Below are 21,109 nucleotides of genomic sequence, written 5' to 3'. Positions count from 1 at the left end.
AACCTGCCATATGTACCCACTGGAGCGCACCGCCCTTGCTGAGCTGTCTGCAGCTGTACGACTGCACTGGGGTTTCAAGCAGAAGAACAAACCCTGGCAGGGACATGGAGGACTCAAAAGCTGCCCAGCAATGTTAGGGATCCACAGGTGACGGAGAATCAGGAAGCTAAGACCTGTGTCAGGGTGAGGCAACAGGTTGACTCAGGGGCTTTGGAAGCATAAATAGGGTCCCTGGAGGTGGGGCACTGGCCAAGGAAATCAACCTTACAGTAATAGCCAGTGGGCCCCTGCGGCAACAGTAGGCTTGAGTCACTCAGCCCAGGCATGAGAGGCAGCTCTTTGAGCAGACAAGAATGAGATCCAGGGTATCCGATCCCTAAGGCCAGAGTCTTCACAAGTTATGGCTAGCAGCAGCACACGCCGGGATCCCTGTGCTGCTGTTTGAAGGCCCACCCCGTGGGGCCTTCACTGGGTGTAGAACCCAGAGCGGAACACCAGAGCCTACAGGGCTAGGGCAGGACAGATGGCTCAGCAAAAGTCTGAGTATCTGAGTTTGATCCCTGGAGTATCTGAGTTTGAGAAGAGAAATGACCCCCCACACACACATAGCTGTCTTCTGACTTACATGTGTGTCATGGCAGATACATGCTAACATAGACGTTCACATCATACATATGTATGCACACGGTAACATCAAATGAAAACATTTTAAAATCTATCTACTCTTTGAACTTGGGGCAGAACAGCCAGTGAGGACAGATCATTTTCTCATTTAAGTTTTAAGAGATTAAAAAAAAACAAAAGTGGGAAAATAGGAAGAGTAAAAACATCCAGCCCTGGGGGATTCTCAAAGTAAAAGCTATTAAACAGAGGGTGGTCCTCAGGGATGAGCAGATCTTGGGGTCCTGCTCTATGGAATGCCCTTCCCTCCCCCCATGTCTGTCCTTCCATTTATTTTAATCAGGAGACTCTGCCCCAAATCTGCACAGCTTGTTTTCACGTGGTGGGGGATGGAGAGTGTGCGATGGTCCAGGGAGCCTGGGGGACACGTGAAGGAAAGACGCTTTAGTTTTGCTTTGGAGGGGTAGGTTAGGAAAGGGACGTCAGGAAGAGAATGAATTTGGAAAGAAATATTAAGACGGGAATACTTTTTAAGCCCACAGGAACAACAGCATTTTAAAAGGGTAATTGGATGCTTTCGAGGTTTCCGAATCTTCATGTAAACCACTATGGATTCTGAACACAGCCCACTGGTCAGGCTTCCTTGATTTTAGTAGTTACGGATAGCAACAGAAGTAAGGCAAAAAGCAGCCACGTAAGTAAAGGACTTGAGGCTAAACAGAATTTCTGACCTCCTCTTCCTTTTACGAGGCAGAAATCTAAGGTGCCCTGGATGAGTCATTGCCAGCCACACAGCAGAAATTTTACAATAAATTTCAAGCTTACAGGAAGGGACCGCAGGGCCTTACTCTATTACTGTAAATCAGTGACAATGACGGCGGTGACGATGGCATCTCTGTCTTTATAGAAACATCTCCAAGAAACTCTGAGCTGTGCTGTGGGGAACCGCAGGAACAGAACTGTGTGGAGCAGGCTGGTCCATTCCTTGGTCCAATGAGGACCTGAACTGAATCCTCCAGGAGGCATGAACGTCTGAACTATTTTTAATGAACTCTGGGGAGATGTGTTTGTACCACCCTTGGCTTCCTAACATAACACCCACTTCTATTTGTGGGGTGGCTAGCACCGTCTTTCATTCGGTCTTTCCTCCACGAATACATCCTCCTCTGCAGGAGTCGAGGTTTCTAAATGTTCAATTAGTTTTACGTTCCAGATGTGTGATGTGTTCCCTGACTGAAAACCTCTAACGGAGGAACATGGCGTGGGCCCCACGAGCCCTTCCTTTCACCAGCAAAACAAACACTTTGACCGCCTGTGGGGGAGCCGCCATGTAGAACACTTATGTCATCGCCAGGACCAGCCGCTCCTCACAGACCTCTGAGTGATTCACCTCCTACTTGTACCAACAGAACACCCTCTACCTTATCCCCCTTCATGCTGCAGGGCTGGGAACACAGAGAAGGGAAGAACATGACCAGCCTGCCACAGAATCCCACCCTCTAGACAGTCCCCTCCCTGCAAACCCTTCCTACTCCCCACCACTGCTGAGGCAGAGAGGCCGACTTTGTGACATCGGGTTGGTCTGGTTTGGCTTCTCCACACTGAACTTGTGTCTGCATTTCCTTCCTGTCTCTGTCCTGCTCGGCAGAACAGGTGTCGTGATAAGATGACAGCTATGGGGGGGGGGTGTGGGTGATGTTTTTATTTATGGGTCTGTGGCACTTTTCAATTGCTGAATGTTCCTATAGTCTGGTAGATTCTTTCCAAACTCCTTAGCGGTAACGGGGAGATGGATGGGGGGGAAGGAACTGGGATCTACTTAGCCTATAATTGTCTTGAGCTGGAGGACTATTGATATAAAAACACTCTTGGAGATTTTAATGCTTGAATGAAAATTCACACTCATTAAACTCCATAGTTGAGGGCGATATTAAGCCTCTGCTATAAAAAACAATGACTTCGCAGATAAAAGTTCAGAAGGCAAAACAATAAGGGCTACAGCTTATGATTATATTAAAGTTTTAAAATTGCATTTCCTTTGTGGCTAGTGTGTCCAAATTGTTTGTTAAGGAGTAGGATAATGAAAAGGAGAAAGGAAAAAAAAAAACAGAACTATAAAAACAACCAGGTTTTTGTGATTGCCGGCTGTATCTTCTTCCTTTATAAGTTTGTCTCTGACCCCTGGAGAGCAGGCTCCTGACCCCCACACTGCTTCCTACAGACACAGAGTCCACTCCATACTAACACTCCTTTCTGACCTTTGTCCTCTGACCTTCTCTCCGAGACTGAGCCGTGGGCCAGGTCTTAATCATCGATGTGGAATTAGTGTGTATTACATACATATAAAGGAGATCAGGTCTTTCAAATTCTGTTTCCTAATTTGTTTATACACTGTCTCATACAGAACCGTATCCTGGCAAACACTCACCAACAACTTTAATGATGCTAACATTTTACCAAAGGTTTTCATATTTTGCACCAATTACCCAGCATTCCTATTTAAAGGAAGTTCAAATGGCCACCAGAAAAGATCCTGATTGCTGTAAATTATCTGCTTCTACATTCCAGTTACATTCTTATATTTACATAAGGCAGTTCGCATAACAACAACATTGGAAGTGGTGTCTATGATTCATAGGTGGAGCGGATAACGCGAAGGCATATCTCCCCAACTTCGATCCCAACCAGGTTACCTCCCAAGCGGCAACCAGGGCAAGTCAACAAGGATTAGATTGGCTAAGAAATCCCTAGAATTCAGACTCTGCTAGTATCTCCAGCGGAAGCACTTGTCCAATAATACGACTTTTTCTCTACATACTTCGCCATCTAGACTCCTCTGATCTCTTTAGAAAAACTGACCTAAACATCTCCCAGTCAAAGATGACTGACAGAGTTGTCGTTAAAAAGAAACAACCCGCAGAGGAGTAGTGGGGTATTTATGAACCTTTGCAAAGAAGTCCATCCTCTGCCATGCTATAACCGGGAACTAAAAGTACCTAAGGTCAGACTCTCCCCTTAGAGAAGTCATTTTCAGATCCGCCCGCGACTCACCTCCACATTATTCAGAAGGTGGTCAGAAGAATACAGCTGCGCATGGCACTTTCCCAGGTCCCAGTCCCAAGTGGTGGCTTCTGAGTGCTTGCTTGCTGGCCGCCTGTTTGCCTCTCACTCTCCTTAGCTGCACATCACTCTTGGAACCAATTTCTGTTTCCCAATATCTCCTGTTACTTTTGATAACCTGAAAAACTAGTCAATGACCCAATCCCATTGAAAGAAATACATTTTTTTCTTTCAAATGTTTTCACAACAACTCAGGGTGGAAAAAAAAAAACACCATCAATCAAAGGGGAAACTTTTAGGGCAATTGAAGGGGGGAAACTAATTATATTTATATATAAAATCTCTGAGCGGAAACAAGCTAATTGCAAATCAAAGAAGACAGAAAAAGCTCCCTTAAGATTCCCACCTGAGAGAGCTGACAGACTGACAGGCAAAACAAACTTTTTTTTTTCTTGAGACAGGCTTCCTGTATCCCAGGCTGGCCTCCAACTTACTCAACTTACTAAGTTACTGAAGAAAACCCTGAACTTCGGATCCTCCTGCCTCCACCTCTCGATTTGATGGGATATGCCACTATTGCCACGTTTAAGAGCAGGCTTCCTGAGAAGGAAGGACTTGCTCTTCTGCTCAGCTCTGTTCAGACCAAACTCCAAGGGCAGAAGAAAACCAACCCGCAAGAAGCCCCGAAGACCATGCATCGCCCACAGCTGCCCCCTGCAAATGTACCTTTTTTAAGGAACAGGTCTTTAAACTGAACCTCCTTCAGTGTGCTGTTGCTCAGCTGCTCGAGGGACATAATCAAGTGCTTGGCCAGGGAAAATCCAGCTGGGGCACAGCCCACTCAGTTCAAACCATCCTTCAACTGCAGGCCAGCTCCTCTCCAGGCAGCTCAGAGCTGTAGTGATAGCCGGTGTGGGGGGGAGAGAGAGAGAAAGAGAGAGGGGGGGTTCTTATGTCTCTCTCTACTCTATCAGCAGGGGCCCAGCCCAGGTGCTAGACTCAAACACTGTGGCTCCGACCACAGACTGTGACTACCAATTATCAACCGCCATCAACAGAAATCAGGAGGTCTGCGGCAGGAAGCTGGCAATGTCGCAAAGAGAGTAAGCCGGGTCTCCAATCCCAAGAGCACTCAGTGTTGTTGACGACAACATATATCAATGGTTAGTCTGCCTTTCTCTGGGTTTGGCCTCACACCCAGACAGTTCACATCCAGACATGTCACAATCCCAGCATGTCACACACATGCAGGCGAACAGAATGCAGCTAGACAGTGCATCTTATCCTATTACATCCAATAATCTTTTGATAACAGGCAAGTAGCAAATCAGACTCAGCAGAGAGAGGGGATCTGAAAATCCCAACATATTTTTTCCCCTTCCTCTTTGCTGGAAGCCTTTCAGAGCTGAGGAAATGGAGCGTGTGCTTACTGTGACAACAGGGCAAGCAGGACCGCCAGCCTTGTGTATCCAGCTGCCAGCACCCACCACATCCCTCCCCCTGGAGGCCAGGCTACACGCTATCTTTCTTGATCCTCCTCCCGGCAAGGTCCCTGACCGCTTACAGCCGCTCTCCCAGCGCTGACAGCTGGCGATGCCTCACCACAACAAGAAGCGCTCACGTTCATATTCTCTCTTCTCATGGCATAGCGGCACAAACACAGCATTGAGAGAATCCTTTCAAACCAGAACTCTCAACCTTACTGCGCGGTTTTCGTTCAAACAGTTCTGAAATTACAGAAAAATAGCCCCCAGGTGATACAAAGGGGCCTTTCAAATAGGAAAGCAGAGACCTCTCCCAGAAGCACACGTCCCGGGTTCCTTTTGTACAAGTAGCCACTTTCTCTGGAGGTCAGGACGGTGTTTTTCAGATGTTCATAAAAACCTTCCTTAAGCATTCGGATGACCCGAGGCCGTGTGGAGAAGATTTGGTGGATGGCTGCATGTCTGTTACAGTTTTCAGAGGAAAAAAAAAAAATCACCTGGCACCACAGTGAAAAGGGCAGAGTGCCACCACGGGTCACACTGCAAATAACCCCCGGCCACAGGCACTGCACTCTGCCAAGAATAGCTTTTGTTTTTCCTTATTTAGGGTAAATAGGGATGACACGTGGGCCGCGACAACAGCGCTGGCGGTAGGAAGAGTTGTCAAAGCAAAACTAAACTGTTGGTTACTACCAGAGTCAGAAATAAGGGCAATCGACGTCAGTCCCTGCTAAGAGCCCGGGAATGTCACCTGGGGCATGGTAGCAGGTCCAAGCACTGAGGACAGCACTCTCTCCTGTTCTAATTCCTGGAAGCAGAAAAGGAGCAAGAGAATTACCAAGAAGATCTTTGGGACATTTCCCCTAGCTCAAAGAGTCAGAAGTTTAGCACAGAAATTTACATTTGAGCATAGGGTCAAATCAAGGCCCCGTGGCTGTTTTTCAGTCATTTCTAAATTAAAAATGTAGCTCCTTCCTTTAGTGACTTTCCTCAGGGTTATACTGCTGAGTGACTATGGGGGCGGGGTTCCAGGTAGATTGACAGAATCTTCAGCTCATGGAATGCTCTAGAAGAGCCGGCTGCAAGAAGAATTACAAACTGTTCCCACTTCAAGTCAGCTTCCCTGGTCTCAGTTATCAACTGTTCCTGGAGCCCGGGGATCCTGGGAGACCAGGGGCAGCAGTTTCTGGTCAAAGGCTCATAGCATGATAGCTGACTGTGACCCCACTCTCCACAGGAGGGAATAGGGGTTGCCCCTCTAAGTCTCTGTAATAGCGGGGATTCAGTCAGTTTCGTGGGTTCTTTTCGACTGGACACATTTGTGTTTTGAAGCAGGTCACGAATAACCACCTTGAAGTTTACTTTTCTAGAATTTTTAGATACACTTCATGTATCTAAAAATCTTCTGGGTATAGGGTCACATGGCAGGTGGATCTCTGTGAGTTTGAGGCTACCCTGCAAGCTCCAGGCTAGCCAGGGCTCCACAGCGAGACCCTGTCTCAAACCAAGTAAAAACAAACTAGAAAAGAATCAACATAGTTGCTCTTAATGGCCTTACATTTATGTTGTTTAGTCGACTTTCTTATCACTGGGCATTTTGGTCATAGGAACCAATTTGAATTAAACTCTGATCATTCTGTCTGAAAACAAAGTTCAAAGCATGGTGGTGGTGGCGCACGCCTTTAATCCCAGCACTCAGGAGACAAAGGCAGGCAGATCTCTGAGTCTGAGGCCAGCCTGGTCACAGAACAAGTTCCAGGACAGTCAATAGGTTACACAGAGAAACCCTGTCTCAAAGAAAACAAGAAGTTAAAAACTTTTGACCTTATAGAAGAAAGCGCATTTGGCAGCTTGAGAAACTACACATGCATACGCGCACACACACACACACACACACCCCTCCAAATGCTGCCTTGTATCCCCATGGGATAGTCATTGTAGGTTGCAGGGCATAGTGTCTATTGAAACAGGCTGTGTCTGCAGCGTGCATAGCACACAGCCTGGTTAATGCTGCCCAGTGCCCCACCCCAGCACTTGCTGAGGGATCGTCTGGGTTGGTTCCACAGGTGTGGTCCTTGTCTGTTGATTTCACTCCCTTACACACACCTAAGGAGGTTGCTCAGGGAAGAGAGTGCAGAAGTCAAATCACACAAACCGTAATGCGACAGTTTAGCCCGTGACAAACATCTCATTCTGGCTACAATAGGTAAATACTAGCCTTTTTTTTTTTTAAATTTGCTTTTTAATTTTTTAATTACTTTATTTTTGAGATTATAATTAATCATTCTTCACTTCTCCTTCCTCCCTCCAAACCTTCCCATCTACCCCTCCTCACCTTCTTTCAAATTCATGGCCTCCTTTTCCATTCATTTTTGCTACATACCGTTATGTATAGGTATATACATATTTATTCTGACATAGATACATACAGCTTGCTCGAGCCATATAGTGTTACTTGTATGTATGATTTCAGGCTGACCATTTGGCTGGCCAGCTGGCGAGCTCTTCCCTGGGGAAGACTATTCCTCCCACTCTCAGCATTCCTTAGCTGCCTGCAGCTTCCCCCACCCACTTGAGCATGTCTGTGGTATTGTCCCTATTCAGCTCAGGCTTTGGTAGCCATGCTGATGAGACTTGATAGGCACTGCTTAAGGGATAAGTACCAATGTGTCTTGATCCAGAGATAAGAGCAGGGCACCAAGTAGAAGGGCATGGGAAAGACTAGTGCGCTGGACAGAAGGACACATGAATGATACTGTATACAACACAAATGGAGTCACGTGCTCTTCTACTGTGTCTTGGAATGATACCTCTAAGTGCTCTGGAAGGCTTTACAAAGACATATTAGCTTTCTAATAAACTTAGAGATGAGTCTCGAAGATCTGCGAGCCTCCCCTACGTACAGCAGAGGCCTGGGGCATGATACCAGGTGGAGTCATCTCACATAGACATTTCAGAAGGGTTTCCTGGTAGCCATGAGGATATGACAGAGCAGCATGAAGAACGGCCCCAGAGCTTCCTGTGGAAAAGTCTCCAGTGAATCAATCCAGCTGACAAACATTTGCAAAGTGTTCGCAGCCCTCAGGAGGAAGCGCACAGGCCTTGGCTATAATCCTACAGATAGAGACACCTTTCTGAGGCGTATTTACTAATTATTACATGGCTGAGGCACTGAACTTGTCTCAGGTTCCAGCTGTAGGTCACTGGGTCTTAAAGAACTGACCCTGCTCAGAGGATTGGCTTTCAGCCATGATCAGTATAAGACAAACTAAGGAAACTTGAAGCGTGGGGCTTCCCTGATGGCCAAAAGAGGCAGGGAGTTAGTAGTTGAAGCATTTAAACCTAATAGGTCAGAGCTGGGCCAGGGGAGTAAAGAGTACTCTGCTATGCAAGAATATTTGTTTATACAATCCCATTTAGCATGTAGTCTGGCCCAGCCTCTGATTTTTTTTTTTCCACCATGGGCTCCTTTTCCATAGCTGTTCTCTCCTCTACTCCAAACAGAAATTCTCACAGTTAAAGGGCATTTGAAGAGGCTCAAACACGCTTCAGCATCCATGCCAACAGAAAGCCAGCATTTATAAAACTCTATAAAGTGTCGCTGCTGCATTCTAGAAACTTCTGAGCTCTGTGTATTTTTTATCTTTACACCAACTGTGAAAACTATACTTTCTTGTTCTCAATTGGTTAATGAGGAATCCAACACTCAGAGTGTGAATACTTAGTCCAAAATTAAATAGCAGGTAGAGGTGGGTGGGAGATGGATTATGGATTTGAAACCTCCCATGGACACATCATTTTGCTTGGTGAGCAGTAAACCAAATATCGTCCATCCACAAATGGACAGCTTCCTGAAGCTAACCGAAGGGCACCAGCAGACTGATGAGCACTCGTTTTGATTTTTTTTTCAGCCTGATTACCCATTTTTGGACATTAAGGGATATATCAACTCAGAAATCCATTTCCACGAGACTCTTAGGGCCATTTTGTGTTTCAAATGCTTACAACCCCATTAAGAATCAATGGCTCTGTCCATTATCCATTCCCCTTCTTTGGGGTTTCTGATTGTGCTGTGAAATTTTGCTCCGAGATGGTTTTTTTTTTTTTTCACATAAAAGTTATACCTTGGAATTCAGTCTTTACAAACAGAAATAGTGTTAGAATTTGTTAATGTTCAAAAGCTCAGAGTGAAGCCGTTAAAGGAATATAAATACTATGTCCCTAAAGACTCAAAACACAGCAATAGTTTGATATTTGTATTGGCCTGTGGCATGGAAAAATTTACTAATGTATCCTAGTGCTCAAAAAAAAAAAAATGCAACACAGAGGTGTCTTTCTATAGAAATCTAGAGGCTGCTATCTGTGTCCAACCAGCTCCATGCTGGTACAAATGGTAACAAAGGTAGACGTGTGTGACCATGAAACTACTGGGGCAACGAAATGGATCAAAAGATGGAAATGCTTCAAGATAACCTCTTACCATGAAGTGAACTCCACGTGCTAACAGCTTCTAGAGTTTGTCTTACATAGCATGTGCGCAACCATCCCATTGTTTTTCTATAAGAGAAATCAATTATTCCATGTTTATGGTAGTCCAGATTTGTATAACACCCAAGTCGTCCCCAACTAAAGGAGATAATACACCTATGAAAACTACAATTACTTTTCCAAATCCTAGTAGAAAATACATAGGCGGTAGAAAGTTCAAGAGTGGCTAAATTCAGGTGTCCCTAAATGTTTCCAGGGCTGTCGTCTGTAGTGTTGAGCTGCGGGCAGACCTGTGTTCCTGCCGCCCGGATCCCAGCCGCCTGGCTAGCTTTACACCCAAAATAACAACACACAAACTGTATTCATTTAAACACTGCCTGGCCCATTAGTTCCAGCCTCTTACTCACATCTTGATTAACCCATATCTAATAATCTGTGTAGCACCACGAAGTAGTGCCTTACCGGGAAGATTCTAGCGTACATCCATCTTGGGCCAGAGCTTCATAGCGTCTGTCCCAGAAAGGAGAGGCATGGTGGTCTGACTAACTTCCCAGCATTCTGTTCTGTCTGCTCCACCCACTTAAGGGCCGGCCTATCAAATGAGCCAGGCAGTTTCTTTATTAACCAATGAAATCAACTCAAACAGAAGACCCTCCCACATCGGTCGTCTAACCTTGATAGCTTGGGCTGGCTCTGTTTTCTCCACTGTAACATATGACTGAGAATACTTCCCACATACGGCTCTCGGGAGACTGAAATGCATTCACTAACCAGGGTGTGGCCAAGAATCTATACATCCCTTGAAGCTCATCAGAAATCCAGAATCTCAGCCCGCATTTTAACAAGGTCTTAGCCTGGGGCCAGTGAGATGGTTGGGGGCGGGGGTTGGGTGCTTGCCTACTGGCCTGACAAGCGAGTTCACTCCCTGGATCCTACAAAAGAGGCATGGAAGGAGAGTTTCCCTCTGACCTCTGCACTTACACACACACACACACACACACACAATTTAAGCAAACAGACATTTTTAAAAGAAAACAACTTTAATCAAAGGTTGAGTCATTCGTACACCGAAGCTCAGGTCTGTTTCCTGAGGTGGGAGGAAATTGTGTATGGTGAGGAAATGAGAATAGAATCCTGGTCTCTCGTTTATTCCACGGTATTCATCTATTTTACGATGATTTTAAAGAGCAGCAGTCAATGTGCACATGTTTGTGTGCACATGGGTATGTGTGCACATGGGTGTAAACAGCAAGGCTGCCTTCCTGGGCTAAGGGTGGGTGCTGACTGTTCTCCACAGCCTGATGCTGTTCCTATTCCTGGCCAGTAAGGTTGACAGTGTTATGGGGTCAATAAGAATGGCAAACAAAGAATCTCATGTTAACATGTGATGTCTCTATTTTTCTTTTAATATACAGATTTTTAAAAGATCTTTATTTTTTTATCTGTGGTGTGTGTGTGTGCGCGCGCGTCTCTCTCTCTCTCTCTCTCTCTCTCTCTCTCTCTGTGTGTGTGTGTGTGTGTGTGTGTGGTGTACATGTACCGATGGGGTCCACAGGGGTATTAGATCCCCCTTGGAATAGCATTACAGATAGCTTTGAGCTGCCAGACAAGAATGCTGAGAACTAGGCTGGATTCCTCTGTGGTCCTCTGAAGAATAGCAATTGCTCTTAATAAGGAGCTATCTCTTTGGACCGTCTATGGTTTTTCTTCTTCCTTTTTTAAAATGACAGTTTGTATTTATAATTTGAATTTTTCATAATTTATACCTTGTATTTTGATACTATCCAGCCACCATTAGCACCTTCAAATGCATCCTGGAGCGCTCCATCCCATCACGTGGCCATCTAACAGTAGCCACACCCCCAAAGGAGAGTGACTTTTCCTTCTGTTAGCAACCGTCAACTACCAATACCCCCTCTACCAAAAGTGGGATCTCAGGGGCTCCTGTCCACTCATGCAGGAATTTTGTCTGGCTTGGGCTTGTGTAGGCAACCACAGGCACTGTGGGGTGATATGTTCAACAGACCTGCCATGTGAGAGCACAAAGGAGGGACATGTAACCCAAATAATATCAGTCATGGCTAACACCAAGACAGCACTCATAAAGGGCCAATTAACATCTCAGAACTGTCTGAGATCATGTCATTACCCCATTTAACGCTTACAACTACTACTGAATTAATACCAGATATTATCATCTTAACTATGTGCAAACTAAGGCACAGAAAGGTAAAGTAGCTTGGCTAAAGTCACACAGCCTGTGAGTGGCAATGACTCTGGCCCCACCATCCATTACTAAACCACCTCAGGAAGCAGGGCACAGGGCGGGGTTTACTCTGAGAGGAATGATCCAATAATCCCACCATACTTCTGGAGCAGCGACTAAAAAGATCTTGTCTAGAGTAGAGTCAGACCACATGAGAGAGGGCTGAACCGCCTCTCCAAGAGACAATTATTGAGAAGAGACTAAGGGGCAACTCAAGCATGAAGAAGATTTAAAAACTAGAGATGTTAGTAGTAAATGACTGAGAAGTATCTTTCACTCCCAAGAGAAATGCGCTGCTCCGTGCCTGGCAAATTGTACACAGGATGAAAACAAGAATTAAGGACAGTTCTTCAGAGGTCAGACCACAGCTCAAAGGCTATCACAAGAATATCTCTGCAAAAGGGGCCTGAGTTTAACCAAAGCAGCCTGGGACAATTAATGCCCATGTAGAGTGAAAAACAAAGCAATCAGCTAACAATTAGTGGAAATCATCAGCTGGAAATACCACCAACCAAGGCAGACAGTGTAATAGGAATATGGGGTAAAGAAATATGGCAGACAGTCTTGCAAAGATTACTGTGGTCTCTCAGGACTGTCTTGCTCAAGGCTACGTCCTCGGGAGAGCAACGTGAGAGGTGTGAGGCACAAGGTAGAGCTGAATAAAACAGCTCAGCCAAGTCATTACATGAACAAGAGAACCACAGGTTCAGGGATGGGGCTGGAACTGACAGCTCATAGCCTCTATCAACAAAAAATGTCCATGACTACTTCTCAACAAAAAGTGAAGCACCACTTAGCATTAAGGCACATGCCAATAATCCCAGCATTTGGAAGGCAGAGGTAAGAGGCTCATGAGTTTGAAACTAGCCTAAGCTTCATGTCTCAGGAAAAGAATAAGAGGCAGGGGGCAAAGAAAGAAACAAGAAAGTGTGACCCATAAACAAGAAATAAAGAAAACAATAAAAACTATTCATGGTGTCTAAATGCTGGGCTTCAACAGAAAAACTTGATAGTGCCCATCATTATTATGCTCAAATAACTAAAGGAAATGATAATCACAACAACAAAACATGGTTGTATAATAAACATTATATTGATAAATTGTCATGTGCTGTTTAAGTTTATTGAACATGAACTCTGGAAGTGCGGAAGGCCTCTCCTATCTCCACTAAAATCCCAAGTCCTGGGTCAGGCTGGTCCCCGGCTCTGTAAGGAGAGGAAACACAGCCAACAGATCAAGAGTAAAAAGCACTGTGTCTCAGAGAACCGCTACTAGGTAAGCCTCTTCCAACAGAAGCTACACATTTCCATCCTGTGATATAAGAATGCCTCTAGTTGGCCACAAACCCAAGGCAGCTGGGTGGGGAGGCCACACCTTTAATCTCAGCACTTGGGAGGCAGAGGCAGGCAAATCTCTGTGAGTTCAAAGCCAGACTGGTCTTGGCAGTGAGTTCTAAGCCAGGGAGGGCCGTATGGGCTAGATGGTCTCAAACACACACCCGCCAACAATGATGTTCTGATGGTCTGAGGAACTGAGCTGAAACCTGACCTACACGACAAGGTTAGCTTAGTTTGTTTATCTTTCTTACCCTTGTGTTGTCCCCACGGGAACGACTCAGTCTTAGGAGCACAGAGGCAGCAGGCTGCATGAGGACTGGGTGGAAGTAAGAGATCAGGTAGTCACCCTTTTCTTTTGAAGGTCAACGGAGGGCAAGGCAGAAAATTGAAAGTTAAAACAATGCATCATTTTGATGATATATTTGAAAATATATTCCTTACCAAGGCCCACCCACATATTTATTTTTAATATTAAAAAAGAGGCTAACACTTCAGTGACAGACACTGAATAGACTCATTTTTGCCTCTAAAAATTATTTATAAAATCCTTATGTAAAATACTGCTCTAATTGATTCGCTCAAAGCAAAGAAGTTCAAAATTAAATTGTTCAGAAAAAGGAGAAGGAAGGTCTTTCCAGGAATGAGAGAAGCCAGGGCACATACTTCCACACAAGAGGGAATCACTACAGTGCAAATGTCATTTTGGATTTTATATCAAGAAGGACTGACCCTGTCTTTCTTTGATATCTATCTATCTGTCTGTCTGTCTGTCTGTCTACCTATCTAATCTACCAATCTATCTATCTATCGGTTTAACTCACCTGGGCATTGGTCCCACCAATAATTAAAAGACCCATAGGTCTATCTGAGAAGTTACATGTAAAATCTACCATCAAACAAATTCTGAAGAGAAGACAAGAGGTCTTTAAGAAAAGGATATAACTGTGTTAACCCCTCAGTGCCTGCAGCCATAGCACCCTCTGAAACCAAACACAAGCCTGGGGTGTAGCAGGTCCTTGGCTCGCTCACTTGCGGGCCAGCTGAAGGCATATGTGCCTCTTTCTGGAAAGGACGCCATACAGTTGACTCTCAGTAAAGGCCAGCACAGGGCTTTGCAATAGCAAAGTTCCTAACATTAGCACGAGTTCAATGAGCACTTGCAAAGTAGGAGTAAGACTAATACCCAACATGGAACGAGTTCTAGAATATGATGTGATGGGTAGGGGTTCTCAAAGGCTCTCTCCTCGCCCAGAAAAGTTACCCAGGAACCTGCTAGAAATGAAAAATTTCAGGTGGCAGAAACTCTAGGGATGGGGCAGAAAACTGAGCTTTAGTCTGGAGGGACACTCTGACCACTACTAGGATTTGAGCACTGCAGAGGCCACTGGAGTAGAGGTGTCATTGAGATCTTACCCAGTCGGGGGAGGGGGCCCTGTATGATGTAATATTGACTTGCCAAGTGAGATGTGCCCACTGATAATGACAGTGGCCTGTTATGGGGGTAACCAGCTACGTTCTGATCGGATTTGAGGCCCATTCCACAGGAAAGGAATTCACACCTGGTACTATGAAGTCACTCAAAAGCCCTGGCTGAGGAGGTCCATGGGCTGCAGGAAGGAACCTGTTACTGCTGCTGTGCTAAGTGGACATGATGTCTTCTAAACATCTACATTTATATCCATAGACTAGTGCAACTCTCAGCCTTGATAAACTTCTTTCTTTCTGCCATGGGATGCAGTCAATGCAGACACTTATTACTGGCTAAAGGGTTGAGACTAAGTGATTGTGGAGTGCTCAGGGACATCTACGCTACTCCCCACTAATGTTCGGGGACACTGTAGAAGAGGGGACAGAAGAATATAAGAGCTGGATAATGAGAAGGGGTGCTGTGAAGTGCTGTCTTCTGGACACGGCATGGCCACTGCTCTCATGAACTGACGGCACAAGGCCTACACAAGACTGAGCTGTCATCTCCCAACATGGACTGAGGAGGTGAAAATGGAGACTGTTTTTTCGTTTCCCAGTCACCCAGACCCCAATGATCACACAGAAACTATATTAATTACAACACTGTTTCACCAATGGCTCAGGCATATTCCTAGCTAGTTCTTACAACTTAACACATTTCTATCAATCTACGTATTGCCACAAGGCTTTGGCTTACTGCTAATATTCTGGCATCTTTCTCCTTTGGAAGCTACATGGCATCTCCTTGACTCCACCTACTATCTCTCTATATCTCTGTTTGGATTTCCCACCAAGCTTTATTCTGCTAAGCCATTGGCCAAAACAACTTTATTAATCAACCAATAAAAGCAACACACATACAGAAGGACATGCCACATCAGGGAGGGGTGCCTGATGTTTCACCCACAGCCGAGCAGTTCTTGGTAGTCACTGGCTGCTCTGTGAGGCAGAGTTCTTTTTCTTCAATGGTTTAGTCCCTGCAGTAGCCGCCCATGAATTCAGTACATAGTACACAGTCACACGTGCATGTGATCCTAATAAACACAGTGAGCTATTAAAAGACAACAAAGTAGGGGTGGGGGAATGATGGGAAGGAGAAGGGTCTTAAAGGAGAGGGGAATGGGATGCTTCTGATCATCATACAATATAGTCACATATGAACTCATTAAAGAATACATTTTTTAAAGTGTTTTAAAAGAACTTGACCGCCATTTACCTAAGGCAGTGTTTCAATAGTGGAGATATTCCAAAAGAAAATGAGTACACACGTACCTAACATTTTGTTTTGCCAGCTCCCTAAATGTTTGCTTTCTTCCATGGTATTGTACGGCTCTGGTGTTGAAATTTCTCTGTACTTCATTTACCTGGAGATACACTATCATGACACAAGGACACACACACTTGTAGATCTACCATATTTGTTTTTAAGGTATCATCTCACTATGTAGTCCTGGCTGGCCTAGGGTTCAATATGTAGACCAGGCTAGCCTTGAACTCAAAGAGGTCTGCCTGTCTCTCTCTCTTTAGTAATAGTATTAAAGGTAAGTAGCACCACCCCCAGTTTTAGCTCTCACATGGTTTTAAGGCATCCGGATCATTTTGGCATGAACATGTCTAAAAGTTAGATACTACAATATTCCATTCTGTGGGCATAGGTGTGTGTGGACAAATTTCAAAATTCTGAGGCTTTCCTTAAAATATGGTAATTGCTATCATACTGAAACTAATTTGATTAGGAGAAGAGAGATAAAATACTCATAGCTCAGACTCAAAGTCCTTCTCAGTGCCTATGCTTTACTAGGTATAGTGCCTAGTAAAGAATTTTACTTCTACGTGGAAGAAATTAGAGCCTCGAGAAGTTTACTGCACACTGCTTTAATTCAATCAGCCCACTCGCTGTCTGGCATTATATAACATGCATAAGAAATATGTCTGATCTTTTTTTTTTTTTTAAGAAGTTGGGGAGACCTACTTGTTCAACAGCCAAGTTCACTTAAGAAAAAGTTCATACTTAGCAATGTTTCAGTTTTCCTACTTGATTTGTTTCCCCGGCTTAATTAACGAGATTGTTTTCCTCCTAAAACAGGCTTAATATTCTAAAATGTGTCTGCGTCTAATGTGCTCTCCATATAACTCCACAGCAGTTTGTGTTAAGTAACGAGATTTTGCTCGATGCAGCAAGTGTGCTTACATTTGGAGAAAACCTGGAAAAGCAGTGCCTGCATCTGTAAAAGTCATCACTATAATTAAATGCTTTAATTTTCCTAATGGGCTTCAAGAGGGGGAGGGGAGCCAAACGTGTGCTAAAAGATAATCTCCTGGAAGAGGAAGTCTGGATGGAGGCTTAATCAAATCTGGGGCAGAAGTTCCGTCGCCAAAATCACTGGTCATCAAATAACCCTTTCTCATTGGTGCATTAGTGAATGTGTACATCCTTCATCTGGGGCAGGCTAGCAATCCCCCTGGCTGGACGTAATCTTTGTGTTCCTCAATATTAAAGGCTTTTAAAAGACCCCTTTAAACAGCGACAAAGCTTGTGAAATAAATAGAACAACAACAACAAAAATTCAGGACATGCTGTTACCATGAAAAATAGCTCAGGGGCTTCCAGTAGTCACATCAGACTAGGGAGAGCCGGCAACAAATTTCTTCCCGATAGGAAATGAACTCCGGTGACCACTCCTGCTCTCTCCCTCCGGTAAAGCTGATGTGTTGACTAGACAGGTAGACATTAGGTACTCAGGCTGTCTGGATGCTATGGAAACCATATCGAGTGCATTTGACCATGGGTAACAGGGTCAGACAAGCATGAGGCGCATTCGTATCCTGGCCAGGGAAGAGCCCTCATCTGCATTTGCTTTTCGCTGCAAGGTTACCCTGTTTGTCAGCTCTGATATAAACAAGCTCTCGCCTCTTCATCTAGTATTTTACCAAGAGCAGTGGAAACTGTGAATAAGGATAGCCTCTTTTTGTCCTGCTTGGCCCCGCACAGAGCCTAAAGCCTGGACCAAACACAGTTTATAACTCACTGCGTTGGGGAGGGAAGCTCTGTGGGGCTGAGACAATATTTAGGATTTATTCTGGGCTCAGCGTGAATCGAGAGACAGATACAAAGGTACTCACGGCAGGATTATTTTCACAGAACTTAGCTTTCTTCACCATGACATATTCTGACTTTAAATTTACCCCGTGCTTAAACATAATTAAAAGAAGTTGCAGGGTATAATTATTTGTCTAGCATGTGTGAGGAAGAAAGATGAATCTTGAAGGCACACCTCCACCTAACCACTCAAACCATCCACAGAGACTGGCTGGAGGGGAATAGGGCCATCAATTCCTGCAGTTGCTGGGGACGAAGAACACGAGACATAATTGATATTTTCCTACTAACTGGAAAGGGCAACAAATCAGCTATCACAGGTGAAGGGAGAGAGGACTGAGCTCTGAATGTGTGGTGTTTGCTGAATCCTGCCACACACCAGAGCTGTAGAGCCGAGGCATTCCAAAGGCTAATGGCAAAGCCAGACAGCCATGACACCGTGCCTCAGAGTACGTTCACTCAGGAGCTTCTGTGGTCAGTGTTGCACCCACTGCATCTCAACTGTGCTGGGCCGGTATGAAGTCACCAACAACCGACTGCTAGGCCAAGGAACGAATAAAAACCACACTGACAGTCTGGGACCTAGCTTCTGACTCTAGAGGGGCTTGACTTGGTGCAAAATAAAAATTATCTAAAACGTTAACTCCTCAGTGAGGTGTAGGGGTGCACACCTGTAACCCCAGTACTCAGGAGGCTCACCACAAGCTCAACTACACAACCAGTTTCAGGCCCGCCTCAGTGATGTAGACATAGACATCTGTCTCAAATGAAAAACAAGACAAAACAACAACAACAAAAACCAAATGCAAAACTAGTCAGTTTTCTCAGTTGAAAGTGGTGTGGTCGTGTGTTCTCCCAAAAGCACTGGGGACCAAACTATTTTCTATCTCTCTGGAACTAAAAACAAGCAAACAAACACACAAAACTTTGAGCTTCCAGTTCAATGCTTTCTAGAATTATATAACTCCATTCTAAGTGTTCAAAGTGCGGTGTGGAGTTGGAGAGCTGATTCAGTGGGTACAGGTGCTTATTTCGCAAGCAAGAAGACTTCGGCTTGAATCCCCAGCAACCATGTAAATAGACAAGCATGGCTGTGCATGCCTGTAACCTCAGGATTAGGGGACAGAGATAATCCGATTCAAAGCACTCCCTGGCCACACAGCTTCTCCCAAAAGGCAAGCTTCCAGTTTAGTGAAAGACCCCATCACACGGCAATAATAAGGTGGAGAGGAACAGAGGAAAACACCCAACATCCTGCTCTGGCTTCCGCATTAGCAAGCACATATACCTGTACAAGCACATGCATGTAACACACACACTAGTGCATGGGCCTCATCCTTCCCAGAGGTCATAGTAACAAAAAGCAATTACTGAGAACATAGAGATCAGAAAACTCAGGAGACCACACCCCGCTGGTCATCCCAGGCTGGGTACCCTTGACTAGTCGGCCATCCTTTCTTTACCTACTATCTTCTGCAAACTCACATTAACGATAGTTGACCTATATGTTTCATAAATCTGTTTCAGAAAAATGCAATAATATAAAAATAATACTACAATATTAAACTGTACATAGTTGTATGAGTCTGTGATATGACAATGCTATTAGTCTTTAAATAGCCCCTCTGGTTAGCTAGCATATAATGGTTTGAGTGAGATAATCGGAATGGTCGATAAAAGCCAGAAACCTTCTCTTCATGAAAGTGTATCAAGTGTTGGTTTAGATGTATGCAAAAAGGAAATAAAGCCTGCTTTCTATGTTGTATCATTGCTGGGTCCAGTGGGCAAGGGGAATTGAAACCCGTCTGTACTCCAACACCACACACCACCCACTCAAAAGTACCACAGGGGACAAAGCAGAAAAGCTTGTATATCCTAGCCTGAACACCTCAACTACCCTCTCCAACCTGGTCAGCCATGACTGCTGGCCTCAGGTCACTGCCCTGAGCAAGAATTACATTTGCTCTGAAATAACACACTACCTCAAAGGCAATTCACCTCCAAAGAGCGGCTCAGATGCAACTCTTCAGTTAATAGTGTAACTAACTCCCACCATTCTGCTTTGAATACCTACCTGAAGGCCAACGCAAAAACTACAAATTCGCCTTCATCCCTTCTCCTGTTCTCCTAGGAGATGCTTGCCTTCCTAGGCAGTTCAAAAGTGAAGGGTCTGGCCATCGCTGAGGACCTCTGGACCAGTTGCTTTTCTGCTGCTATGACCAAAAGTGACTTATGGGAAAAGAGTTTATTTTTGACTTATAGTTCTAGATAGAGAGTCCACAAGGGTGGGGAAGGCATGGCAGCCAGTGGTCAGAAGTTAAGAGATCACACCTTCAACTGCAAACATGACATAGAGAGTAAATGGGAAGCAGGGTGAGGCTATGAACTCGCAGAGCCTGCCTCCAGTGATGTATTTCCTCCAGTAAGGCTCCAACTCCTAAAGGTTCCATGAGCTCCACAAACAGCGCTCCCAACAGGGGATCAAGTTCAAATACATGAGCCTATGGTGGTCATTTCTCATTCAAACCATCACAGCCTCTGTGCCGGGCCTTGTGCTGACCACTGTAAGATTTCTGCTCTTTTCCCTTCCCTCACAGTGTAAATCACTACAACTGTGTTTACAGGAGGAAATACTGAGGCCTAATGAGAGAATGGCACTTGGTTAAGGATGCGCAGGCAGTAGGTGAGTGGTTCCCATCTCATCTAGCAATGACTCATCTCACGGCTCAATGAAGAATAAATCATGGGATGACATATAGTGCTTGAAGCCATAAACCATCGGATGCGTCAGTACACTTTCTGTCCGTCCCCCACTACAGACACAGGCTTGCAAAATACCCACACGTACACATATACACAGACATATACACAAGTGCACCAACATACACACAAATATGTGTACATACACTGTTCTGGTAAACATGGCTACTGAGCTGAGAACACTCAGGTCTAGCCCTTAGCTCCTGTCTGCACACACCCGCAGCAGGCTTTCTTGGACCACCAGTTCCCAAAGCATGGCATGGACACAATTGATTATAAATGCTCAGCCTTAGCTTAGGATCGTTTCTAGCTAGCTCTTCTTTTCACTTTAATTATCCCATTTCTATTCATCTACATGCTACCCCGAGGTTCTTTACCTCATCTACGCACTATCCTTCCTGCTTTACTGCTTCTTCAATGTTGTCTGGCTGGTTCCCCTTTTCTCTCTGCCTGCCATCCCCACCTATCCCCCTCCTCTGCCTTGCTATTGGCCATTCAGTTTTATATCAGCCCAATCCAGTGCCT

At 44.9% G+C, this 21,109-nt stretch overlaps 1 protein-coding gene across 9 annotated transcripts in view; it reads right to left on the bottom strand.

The window, feature by feature from the left end:
* Ldlrad4 (low density lipoprotein receptor class A domain containing 4) overlaps positions 1-21,109 on the bottom strand; it is a 334,133-nt gene that overhangs the window by 34,650 nt on the left and 278,374 nt on the right. For 2 of the 9 annotated variants that reach the window (XM_038329211.1, XM_038329212.1), the window contains exon 2: positions 4,408-4,576. The exons of the other annotated variants lie outside the window; for them this stretch is intronic. In XM_038329211.1, coding sequence (XP_038185139.1) covers positions 4,408-4,477 — 70 coding nt within the window. In that variant the 5' untranslated portion in view covers positions 4,478-4,576. The remainder of the gene's footprint in view (positions 1-4,407; positions 4,577-21,109) is intronic. 9 annotated transcript variants of the gene reach the window in all.

This window comes from Arvicola amphibius, chromosome 5, assembly GCF_903992535.2.
Source record: "Arvicola amphibius chromosome 5, mArvAmp1.2, whole genome shotgun sequence".
NCBI lineage: Eukaryota > Metazoa > Chordata > Mammalia > Rodentia > Cricetidae > Arvicola > Arvicola amphibius.
Note: the sequence above shows the minus strand (reverse complement) of the source record. Positions and strands in the feature narration are given on the sequence as shown.